The 11,827-nt window shown below is 44.5% G+C and overlaps 2 protein-coding genes across 5 annotated transcripts in view; one reads left to right on the top strand and one right to left on the bottom strand.

Annotated features, from left to right (window-relative positions):
• Nucleotides 1-1,214: 1,214 nt before the first annotated feature.
• On the top strand, nt 1,215-1,719 carry LOC106530381 (myristoylated alanine-rich C-kinase substrate; the record flags this gene model as incomplete). Its single annotated transcript, XM_014025984.1, is given in 1 exon segment — nt 1,215-1,719. A coding segment is annotated over 1 exon segment (72 nt), but the record flags the coding sequence as incomplete, so codon positions are not given.
• A 2,788-nt stretch (nt 1,720-4,507) lies between these two features.
• Nucleotides 4,508-11,827, bottom strand: part of sema6d (semaphorin 6D) — a gene marked incomplete in the record, with an annotated part of 32,775 nt that continues 25,455 nt past the window's right edge. The window contains 5 exon segments of one of the 4 annotated variants that reach the window (XM_014025979.1): nt 4,508-6,144; nt 6,233-6,474; nt 8,157-8,339; nt 10,671-10,727; nt 11,159-11,217. In XM_014025979.1, the coding sequence (XP_013881433.1) occupies nt 5,029-6,144; nt 6,233-6,474; nt 8,157-8,339; nt 10,671-10,727; nt 11,159-11,217 (1,657 nt within the window). 4 annotated transcript variants of the gene reach the window in all.

Raw genomic sequence — 11,827 nt, 5'->3', positions numbered from 1 at the left:
GTTCAAGGGGTATGAATACTTTTGCAAACCACTGTATATATAAATAAAACATATAACACATACACAGTTGGAAACGCTGCAAGTTCCAAATCATCAATTGRTATAAAAACGTTTTTTTTCTCTGCAGCCATGTGTAACTTTGAACAGCTTCATCCAGGTGTTAATGACCAGGTGTGTGCAGAAACTGGAGTTTTGTGTTTGGAAATGTGTCAGCTCATCAGATCTGAAAAACTAAWGAAGATGATTTGGTCACTTTGAAGTGTGATCGTCTCTTTATCAAACCATCACTCGTTATTTGTTCCAACGTGTTTGATCAGAGTTCATATCTGAGCTCTGGATGGTGCAGGCAGGAGACATGTAATGAAGTGTGTGTGTGTGTGTGTGTGTGTGTGTGTGTGTGTCTGTGTGCTGCAGCCTCATTTAGGTTTAGATCTGATGCCCAAAGCAGTTGTTAGTCCAGATGTTTGGCGAGCAGAGGAACATGTTACTCTGGAAGGTTTCCCACATGCTCTGTGGTTCTGGTGACTCTGCGTTTGCCTCAAACATCAAAACAACCCGGATCTAAAAATAGTGTTAATCATTCAGTCTGTGATGTTGGATCAGCCGGGACACGGCCGTAAAAACCAGCTAAAGCTTCTCATGGCTCCTGCACACGTCTGAAGGCCCAAATCCTCAGATTGAACATGCTAACGCCTCGTAGCCGAGCCATGCTAATTCATGCTAAGCTGCTCCAACAAGCTTCAACATCTTTAAACAGAATCAACCCAAAAACACACTTTCTGTGCAGTAATGTTTAATTTCAACTATACATGCCGTGTTACAAAAACCAACTAAAAAAATGAAAGAACAAAAAACTGAAATATTTACACATTCACAGTACAACTTTACAACGTATGTACACGCTCAAATACTCTGATATACATCCGGGTTGCACAGTATTTAAATCAACRCTACGAGACAAAAACAAAAGGTTCTGAAATATAAAAGCTTGAGTTTGGATTAAAAATCAGGTCATAATGCAACGTACAACACTGTTAGCTGACAGCAGACGTCTTTACATACAATCATCATGTAAACAAAATGTGGCTTTGGGCTAAACCCGAATCCTGTGCCCAGCTGCTACCAGAGAAATGACCCCCAGTCTGGCCAATCAAAACAAGTCCTGTCGCTGGAATCCTGGAAATTACAGACCCTGCTCCGCCGCCGCCGCCGCTGCCGCCGCCGCCGCCGCCGCCGCTGCCGCCGCTGCTCGCACCAACAGACAGATTTCCTGTGAAAACTGTTAAAACGTTGGCTGTGAGCAGGAAGTCCTGCTGTCTTCCTCACAGTGATCCGACCCCCCCACATCCCACAGGTCAGGGTTACATTCACTGTTCACCACCACCCTGCTCCAGAACATCATGTAGGTGGCACAGCTAGTTTCCATGAGAATAACTGGAAATGAACCTGGAATTTAAAGGTTGGTTCTTCACTGAGCGTGCTCAGAGCTGATACACCTGGACATGCAGGACCAGGTGGGACATATGGGGACCAGGTGGGACATGTGGGTACCAGGTGGGACATATGGGGACCAGGTGGGACATATGGGGACCAGGTGGGACATATGGGGACCAGGTGGGACATATGGGGACAGTTCTGTTCAGAGTCGTATGCATGTGTTTATAAAACAAAAAGGATAATTCAGAAATGTGACACAGTTACAGGTAATTAAAGTTATTTTCATGAAGCTTTGGGTCAAACAGGATCTGCTTTAGATAAAACCAAACCTTTGTTTAAATGACTCCAGTTCATTCCCAGAACTCAGAACTTTGGAAGWTCTCCMAACTGTTCCCCAGCTGAAGGTTTCTGTGGCGTCCCTGCTGTGATCCTGATGACAGGAGACAGTCTGGTGGTGTTTGAGGTGAACTTCTGTCACATAAATATTAATATTTCATGTTTTATCAAGCGTCACATCAGCTGCAGAGCACAGAGGAGGAGAGAGGCTGTCGTCTCTTTACGAATATAAAAACAGAATCACAGTTTTAGTTTCCGTCTGACGGACAGCTGGACTCTAAAGTTTAGGTAGTGATTCTCTGTTTCAGACATCTGCTATAAAAACACTCGACTCGTGACAAACGAGCCGTGGCCAGGAGTACAGTTTGTTCATGAGTAAGGCACACATTGCACAGATTCAGGTTCTCTCTCCTAAAACATTTCTGCTCCTTGTAGTATTTACAGGACCTGGTCATTCCCAGCATGACGCGTGTTTAGGAAATGTTGATGGTTGTTCAGGGGCAGGGGGGACAGACCACACCTCCTCCTGTTGTTCATCCAGCATTAGTTTGGTCCAGCTTTGAGGAGAAAACTTGTTGTTTACTGCAGGTGAGCTCTGTCTGGACTGTGACTCGTTGGTGCTCAGGTTTTATCACAGGTTTCTTCGAGTTGCTTGAGTTTTCAATCAYTTGTGCAACAAATTTTCTCTCTGGGCGTCTCCAACCCGTCTGTGGCAAAAATTGTGTCGTTTGCAATTAATCATCAGAAAATTATTGTTTTTTTTTTGACGATGAATACGATCGACACCAGCRGACTGGAGTCAGGTCTGTCAGCTCGGTGCTTCAGATATGACAAACATTTAAAAAGTTCTGTCATTWMTTCATCATAACTCTGGTTTTACTTGGTCTATCAACAGTTTAAAAACTGATGTAAAGCCTGAAGTTYGTACTTTTTGCACAATTTGGAACAGAGTTTTACAGAGATCAAATCTTTCCCACAGAGTCGTTTAAACTGGTCATGTGACGATGACATGCAGGGGACTCCAGGTGATTAATAATCGTATTAATCGTTATCAGCTAAATACTACAGTTAATCAGGATTACATTTTTTTTTGCCAATATCACCAACCCTAGCTCTGAGAGGAAACATGGACAGCCTGCAGCGTCCACTCTGACGACAGTAAAAACTCTTCACTCCTGTCTAACCATAATGTGGGCAAATRAATAATGTGCACGGCCAAAAGTACAGCTTTACAAGCCGTGATTTTCACAAACAGGCCACGCCCACTGCTCAGTGGACCACAAACATTAAGACTTTATTAAAACCCAATTAATTTAGCATCACCAACCGTCACAAACCAGTGAGATGTCACCACCTTYAGGAAGCAGATTTAACAGGAGTGCAGAAATGTAGATCTAATGTTGGTCTAAAGTACTGGTTTAGTGTTAATTTCACATTAATAAGTTCTTTTAAAAGGTAAAAAAGATTAAATTAAGTTTAAAATGAGATGAAATTGTTGTGTTTAAAGCACAGCTACATACAGACTTATGAGGACCACCAGTGTAATTCTACTAAAGAACAACGGAGGTTTGGGTTTGTTTCATTCCTGCAGAGAAATGTTTTCTCTGACGTCTCAGTTTTATTAGTTTGGTTGCTCCATTTAATCAATTTATGCCCTTTAGAGTAAAAACAAACAGAAGTCCTCACTCAGAACTCAGGCGGTCCACCTGTGGTCCAAACACACCGTTCAGCAAACACAGAAACCAGTAGCAGCAAATATCAAGTTAAATTTCCCAGTCAGTTACAGAGTTCCTGTTTCTGTGAGACCCAGTAGAACCAGTGAGTCCACAGCTTTAAACGGATCCACGATTACTTGTAAAATTAGACATTATTTGATAAACATTTATTTTAACTGTAAAATAAAGACTGTAAAAATACTGAAGGCTGTTTAGTTTTTATAATTTTTAAAAATATATTTTAACACAGACGGAGCCATTTTATTTCCACACAAAGCATTCTGGGTAAATGATGACGTGGATAGGTCCTCGGTGCGAGGCTGCTAGCGAGCTATATCCACCCTGAAGGTTAATCTTGGACAATATCTGATGATCGACTCTTTTAAATGAAACCAGAGAGCGTTGACAGAGAGGAGAAGGTAGAAATGACTCAGCCTGGAACTGAGCTAATACATATAGCATTGGGGCTAACGCTAAAGCTAACAGGCTAATCTGAGGTTGTTCTTCCATGAAGCAGCTCTGTTGTCCTCCATCCATATTTTCAGTTCCAGGCTGAGTCATTTCTACCTTCTCCTCTCTGTCAACGCTCTCTGGTTTCATTTAAAAGAGTCGATCATCAGATATTGTCCAAGATTAACCTTCAGGGTGGATATAGCTCGCTAGCAGCCTCGCACCGAGGACCTATCCACGTCATCATTTACCCAGAATGCTTTGTGTGGAAATAAAATGGCTCCATCTGTGTTAAAATGTATTTTAAAAAATTTACAAAACTAAACAGCCTACAGTATTTTTACAGTCTTTACAGTAAAATATATGTTTATGTAATAAAGTCTAATGTTATAACTAGTCCTGGATCCTTTAACAGGTTACAGCTCGACACACAGCACTCAGGCTGCAGCGTTAAAACAGTGACTCAGGTCTTCAGGTGGAGGTGCTTCCTCTGGCAGGTGCCACCCCCCCCAGACCAAACATGTGCAGCCTTTACATGAGAGAGGGTCCTGTCCCCCCAACACACTCCAAACTTTTGATTTGTTTATTTGTTTCCTGCTCAGTTCAGCTGTTTGTCATCATTTAAAGTGATGACTTCCTTCCTCCTATCAGAGCCCACCTCTGCTCTGTTAATTTCACATTAGAGGGAAGACAGTACTCGAGGGCAGTAAGGTTTCACCACTGTTCAAGTATTCAACCATGTATGCCCTGGTGCCCCGTACACTCAGCGGCCCCCCCTGCAGCACCTTCCCTGGGAACAGGCACCACCCGGGGCCCGATTCACCGCAGTCCACTCTTCTTATCTGTGGCTGCAGGGTACAGGAAGGAGGCGGGGTCCAGGGAGCTCCAGTGAGTATCTTTGGCCAACTGTGTAGTTTTCCCTTTCAGAGAGTGTGCACGTTGTTTCAGAGAGTGTGCACGTTGTTTCAGAGAGTGTGCACGTTGTTTCAGAGAGTGTGCACGTTGTTCCACAACAGAATCACATAACAGGCCTGATTTCACCCACACCCCCCGAGCCCCTCAGAGCTCGACGTTTCGAGTCCATGCTGGTTCAGTAGCTGTACTTGTTGACCACTCGCATCTGTGGAGTCTGTGGGGGAAACCCGTTGGGCTTGGGGGGTACGTCCGGCTTTAAAGATGGAGTCCGTTTGAGCCCCGTGCGAGGGAGCGACCCGTGGCCACTGTAGCTGCTCTGTCGGGACACAGAGGGCTGGTGAGGCGAGGGCATCCCCGACGYCACCACCGCCCCACCGTGAGAGTCCAGTCTGGAGGGGGGCGTGGGGGGCATGTAGCCGCCTCTGTTCATACTGTGTTGGCGGGACACCCCCATAGTTACCCCGCTTGTTGAGGTGGATAAAGACTGCCTGTGGGAGGCACTCCGGTGGAGCTGGTAAGCCCCTCGTTGCCTCTCCAGGGTGCCCCCCATGCTCAGGCTCCCCGTTGGGGTGGTGGGGGTGGAAGGCAAGGGCACGTCGACCCGTTTGGTGGGGCTGTGCCTCGGCAGAGAGGAGGAGGGAGAGTAGAGCGAAGCCTCACGGCTGGGTACTTTGGGGGGGATCTCGGTCAGTTCCTCCATGGGCTCCAGTGTCAGCTGTGGTCTGGGGCGGGGTCCCGACCCGTCCTGAAGAATGGCCTTGGGGTTGGAGTCGTTGAGATGCTTTAACAGGTCGTTCAGCGTGTTCCGAGCGTCCACCGCTCTCCTCTGATCCTTCTTACCCACTTTAGGGTCGGCGTTCTTCATCTTCTTGTCAGAGGAACGTGGCAGAGTCTCGTCTCCGTCGTCCAGCTCGGGCTGGCTGTGAGTGGCGTTGGGCAGGACCACCGCACTGGGAATGTTGGAGTGTCCCAGGGAGGGGTGAGGGTGGTGGGCGTTGACGGGAGAAGGGGACGAGGGCAGGAACTGTGGACTCTTGGCTGAGGAGTTGGACTCCTTCCTGGACCCGCTGAGCTTGCTGTGGGCCTTGTCCCACTGGTTCTTGATGGGCTGGAGGCCTTTCTGCTGGAGGACGGGGGTGGACTCTGGGGTCGGTAGAGCGGCCAGCTCGGGCGGCTGACAGCTGTCCCGTAGGATCATGGTCTTGATGTCCACATTGGGGGTGTTCAGATCCTTCCCGTTGGTCAGCAGGTTGGTGTACAGCTTGGGAGAATCAATGTTGGCTTCGTACTCCTGAGAACATGAGAAGAACATGAGAAGAAGCAGGTTAGACTCAGTTAGACATGTTGCACAGTTACATGGCTTCAGATCGGGGCTGCACCTTCACGGGGCTGTCAAAGAGGCCGTTGAGCTTGATGAAACTCCCAGTGGAGTCCGAACAGGACGGGGCGGACTCTGCGTCTTTGTGGACGTGTTTGGGCTTGCGGAGGACGGAGTCCCGGTAGCAGAACACGATCAGCCCGGCTAGCAGGGCGCCCATGAGGAAGGCAGCGAAGACGCAGGTGATGAGGATGTTCATGTGGACCATCTGGTCGCTGTCACCTGTGTGGTTATCCCAAATCCCTACAAAACAGCAAGGCATCGGTTAAACCCCCCCACAGCAGAAACCTGCACGTCTGACTGGAAACAGGCTTTTTACTAAACAAATCAAGCTAACAAGCTACGTTCAGATTCCAGCAGCTTGTGGCCGAAACACCGGCGAACATCAGCCGACACTCTTATCTACAGGAAGCTGTTAGTTCAGCCTTAAAGGGTTGAGTGAGGAGACCAACAGATTATCGTTCGGGGACAGAGAAGCACAGTTTGCACTGATTCTGGAGATCTTTCTGCTCTACAGGAGGTTTGTTAGTAACCACAGGTGTTAGAAGAGTTAGTGGTCCACCGTGCAGCCACAGCAGTGACGGGGCGGTCAGGGTCCAGCAGCCGGGAAACTGTTGCTACGGCTAACAGTTAACTAATCTATGAGAGAAAAGACTATATTTACAATTCTTTAAAGAAAGGAAATGAGGTTCTGTTGAGTAGTTATCAATTGTGAATGTCTTACCTGCAGTTGAGCTGTCAGAGTCTGGTGGAGTCGAGCTAATTGCTAATCAGACTGAGGCTAATTTCAACTAACAGCTTTAATTTGATCCTTTATTTCCCAAAGTTCTAAATGTTTCTGTTGAGTTATTGTTTATTTTGTATTTCTACTGTTTCTGATTCTGTCAGTACATCTGTATGAATGTGAGTTTATTCTCTTAAGTTTTAAAGTGCCTGTGACGTCAAATTTTTGTAATACATATGAATGCATTTTTAGAAAGAGGACATTGATAAAATATTGCAAAATAAATTTCATGTTGCTGAGATGAACAGTTGTTGAGATATTTGCCTGTGAAGAAACAGGAAGTGATGTCACAGGAGAATGTCAGCATGTAAACAGAGCGTTGCTACAACAGCCAACAACACAGACTATAGAGAAAAATCTGGTTTCTTTAGATTATTTTGAGTCTCTATCAGAGATGAAGAAGAGTTTAAATAATATTGTTTCAATAAACAAAGACCAGAGATTTTTTTGTTAAAGAGTTCCCCTTTGATGTCACTTCCTGTTTTACTTTGGCTGAGCCAAGTTCAACAAACAATGTGCCAGTTATGAGACAAAATGGGTTAAATCGTGTGTATTATTCCAACTTTTTTTAAATATAAAGATGTTTTCTTTGACTTTTTGTATTTGAAGCATACGCATGTCACAGGTACTTTAAGGATTTTTTGTTGCTTCATGCATGAAAATAAGTTTGACTTTACATCGAGTAGTTAGAAAAGCTGGACATGTTCCAGCACTAACAGTCTTCTCAGTAAATATTCAGTAAAATAATGTAAATAAAATACAATAATTTTTCACAAAAAGAGGTTTAATTATTGAAAAATTGTTTTATGTGGCAGAAATCAGTGTTGGATCAGACCGGTGAACACTTAGCTGGACTCCACGAGAACTGTTTCCTGATTCTCCAAAATGAAATGTTGTCTGCTGCAGGTAAGACATTGACTACTACTGATTACCTCACAGAAACACCTCTTTTAAAGAAATAAATCAGTCCAGGTTTAGCGCCTGATAAGAGGACATGAGTTAAAAGAAAAGCAGAGACAGGACATCCAGCAGCAGATGAGGATGAAGTGGTCCTCTACGTGCAGGACCCTCCTAAAGGGACAGTTCAGCTCTCTAGCAGCTATCACATCAGCTCAGGCAGCATCTGGCCGCCTCCTCTTACCCTCTCGCCCCCCCGGCATAGAGTCTAAAGAGTGGGAGGTAGCCGGGTCATCCTGCAGAGCAAAGCCCGAGCCGTAGAGCTCCGGAGCGGGCTCAGGGCTGGGGGTCTGACTGGGTAAGGGTACAGGGGGGTGTATGGGCTCACTGGGCTGGACAGTGACTGGTGTTGATGGAAACTCCATGTCTGTGGTGACAAACAAACCATTAACAACCTGTGCAGGTGAGTCTGAGTCAGCAGGAATGAGCAGAATGTTGAGTAAGAAAAGGACCAAAAGTGTAGTTTGACAAAATGACAGACCTTTTTCACAGAAACAGGTTAACGGCAGCAGCTAGCTGTAGCTCCCTGCAGGAGGAACCGTGCAGTGCTGATGGAGGTGAAACATTTAATAAAGTACTGTCCACCATTTGTTTCAGTCTCAGATTAACCGTTAGCTCGTTAATCCCGTCAGAATTAAACTCAGTTTTTCCAAAGTAGAACCAATAAAGTGGATTTAATGACTTCCCTGCTTCCCTTTGAACTCTTTATTTTATGGTGGAATCCACGTGATTTATTGGATTATTAAATAATTTCCCATCCTCGCAGTGTAATCTCTTATAGCTGGGTTTGTCACGTAGTCCTGATCCATTGAAAGGCTCGGTTCTGACACAACAGACTGACTCCAAGACTTTAATTCACCCTSTCACAAACGTGTCATTCTTTTATTTAAACACTATAAAACATGAGCACTGGCTGAACACTGAGTGATTTCTAAATGAATTTAAAGTCCAGTTTGAACCGATCTTTGTCCTTTTCAGGAAGTGACACGCTGAGTTGTTTGATAGTAAACACTTAAACAGACCCTGGAAAAACTGAAAGGACTTGCCATGTGCCGTATAGTTTAAATAAAGATATTAATTTACTGATTGTTGGAGATCCCTGTGATCTACCACCTTAAATTTGATCCAAATATATCTAAAAATGGCTAAGTTTTGGTCAATTTAGCATTTYAGTCATGGYGGCCATCTTGGATTTTTGATTTTGCTTCAGTACGTGATGGAGACCCTTCTTAGCTACCACCACACYAAATTTTAGCTAAAAATGTTTTAAAAYGRGTTATTGCAGTTTCAAGTCAGCTCTGGTGGCCRTCTTGTATTTTTATTYATTCATAATTTGTYAAAGCTTGTTCTTGGCTCCTACTTTACCAGTTTTCAGCTCTGTAAGTCTTAAAATGGCTGAATTAGAGGTTTTTCTTAAATTAGCATTAGCAGTTAGCTTAACCTTCTGATTAGCATTCAGAATGTGTTGAGCTAGCTCTCAGCTACCACCCCACCAAATTTCAGCTTTGTATGTCTTAAGACAGTTGAACAATCTGGGAGCCATGTTGGGTTACATAAAGCCCCTTGTTGTTCTGTCACTCAAGAGGCTACTCTGCCCAGCAACAGCCTCAGCCAATCAGAAGGCCTGATTGTGATGTCATTACAGGGCGGGGCAGAACGGATCTGCAGCACGACAAATCTCTGAAAAGTTTAGTTCAGTCAGCCGCTGTGTGAAAACTATAMGGTCTATTTTAATAATTCTTGACCTGTGAGCGACAGAAGAGATTGGTTCTTGCTCAGGAAAGTTTCACATTTGTACAGATATTTATCTCAGAGATACGATGAGTTAAATATAGTTGCTGTTTTGCTTCTGAACTGCATCATGACAGAAATTGAACATTGAAAACAGGACAAAAAGTAGTACTTCCCTAACTTCTGACTCAAGTTGAATTAAAACCATTTATTCTACAGAAAAATCAGAAATATTGTCTGAAAGAAGACAAAATGTCTACGTTTTGATATATAATTTGTTTGTGGATCATGAAAATTGCGCCTGTAAGAAGTTGTTTGCTAAGAAATCTTTCTAATTCAGACAGTGTGGCAGTTAAAGTCAGTTTGGAGCTCAGCTCATCTCATTGTATTCCTATGAGTTTTATTGACATTAGTTTTATGTGATTTATGTTGCAATGGTGACATGAACCACTGCTAAAAGTAGGAGCACGCTTCCCACAGCCGAGCCGGTCGTTTTGATGAAACTTTTATCCCAGCATCCRTTCCTGTCATCAGTTTATTAAGATCAGTCTTTTCTTTTTTTAAAATAAACCTGAATGTTTTTATATATTTAATCATTTCACAGCTCCTGTAGCTGCACGTTTTAACCACCGCAGTCAATTTCTATTGTGAAAAAGGTCTGTTACAGTAAAAGTTTGTTTTTTTTTATTTTAGAGAGGGAGAAAAGAGAACCAAGAGGTTCTGAGAAAAGGTTGGAGCACAACATCTGTGATGAGAGATGAATGTTGAGCATGCACGAGGATGATCAGGACAGCAGTGGAAACACAGACTGGTGCTCCTGCTCTTTATGGTGATGAGCAATGAGCTGTTAGCATTCCACAGCTGTTGGAGTGCAGGAGATGAAGAGCAGCGGTGAACGGTGAAAAAGAAAGGGCAGGAAATGCTGAACTCAAGGAAAGAAACCATTGGAGTAAAAGATCAAACTAACCAGAGGTAGGGTCGCCAAATGATTTGTAACCTGGCGCTGAAGTAGTGCCCAAAAACGCTAAAAAAATTCAAAGGACAAGAAATCATTATAAGGGGATTCAGAGGTAAAAGAATCAAATTAAATGAAAGTCTGAGACTCTGAGTGCAGCTGGTTTGGTCTAACAGGAAGTCCTCTGGTTCTGATCGATACTAAAGTTCAGCTCATGTTCAGCTCTTACACATGAAGGAACAATAAACCAGTGGGAACAAGAAAAGCTCAGTTTCTGCTCGTGTGCAGGGGCTGAACATGACGYGTACCTGCACATGTCAGTTACAGGTGGCCATGAACCGTATGTATGTATGTTAATAACATGTTACTGGTGCTGGGGCTTCAGGACCATGGTGTATGCATGACGAGCTCGTGTTTGTGTTCAGTGTGTGTGCGTGTGAGGAGAACTGTGTGTGTACGTGTTGCAGGACTGATGGCATGACGCGGGACACAAGTCGTACCTTGACAGTCTCCCAGGTGAGCAGTGTCTCCAGACTCGACGTCCTGCTCGTATCCAGTCCTGAAAMCAGAACCAGAACCTGACATTAGASCCGGACACACCATGAACCAGTCATGATTCTTACTGAAGGAGCTGTCAATCAGAACTCTTCATCCAGGCTAAGCTAACGGCTAGCTGGCCAGTGAGGGAGAACCTTATGAAGCAGGTTTGTWAGCAGCTCATTTCATCACTAAGTTAGGTGATGATTAATCTTTATATTTTCAKTTTGGGGCTGTTTTTTCTTTAAAAGATGTTTTTACTTCACAACCAGAGAGCTTTTATTTTCCTGAAAGGAGACATGATGCTTTTAAATCCTTCAGCTGGGGTCTACATAAAGTAGAACTACATTGCACTGGTCTGAATTCCTCCTTATTGTAACTCCACAAGCCCTGCCCCTTTTCTGAGCTGTGTCTCAGATCAGCTCATTTTGAGGCTGTCTCTTTACATTTAGACAAGGCAGACTTGCAATGCTTTGGTCTGCATTCCTTTTAATTGTAATTCCACAAGCCACGCCCCTTTTTCTGAGGCAACACAAGCCCCTCCCCTTTTCTAAAGTGTGTCACAGGCTGTGTCCAAAACGACAGGCCGGGTCCTCCGGAGGACCCAGACTCCCCGGTCTCGGCGGGCCCGG

This window comes from Austrofundulus limnaeus, unplaced genomic scaffold (genome assembly GCF_001266775.1).
Source record: "Austrofundulus limnaeus strain Quisiro unplaced genomic scaffold, Austrofundulus_limnaeus-1.0 Scaffold513, whole genome shotgun sequence".
Lineage (NCBI taxonomy): Eukaryota > Metazoa > Chordata > Actinopteri > Cyprinodontiformes > Rivulidae > Austrofundulus > Austrofundulus limnaeus.
The sequence above is the reverse complement of the archived record's forward strand: the minus strand, read 5'-3'. Positions and strand labels throughout refer to the sequence as shown.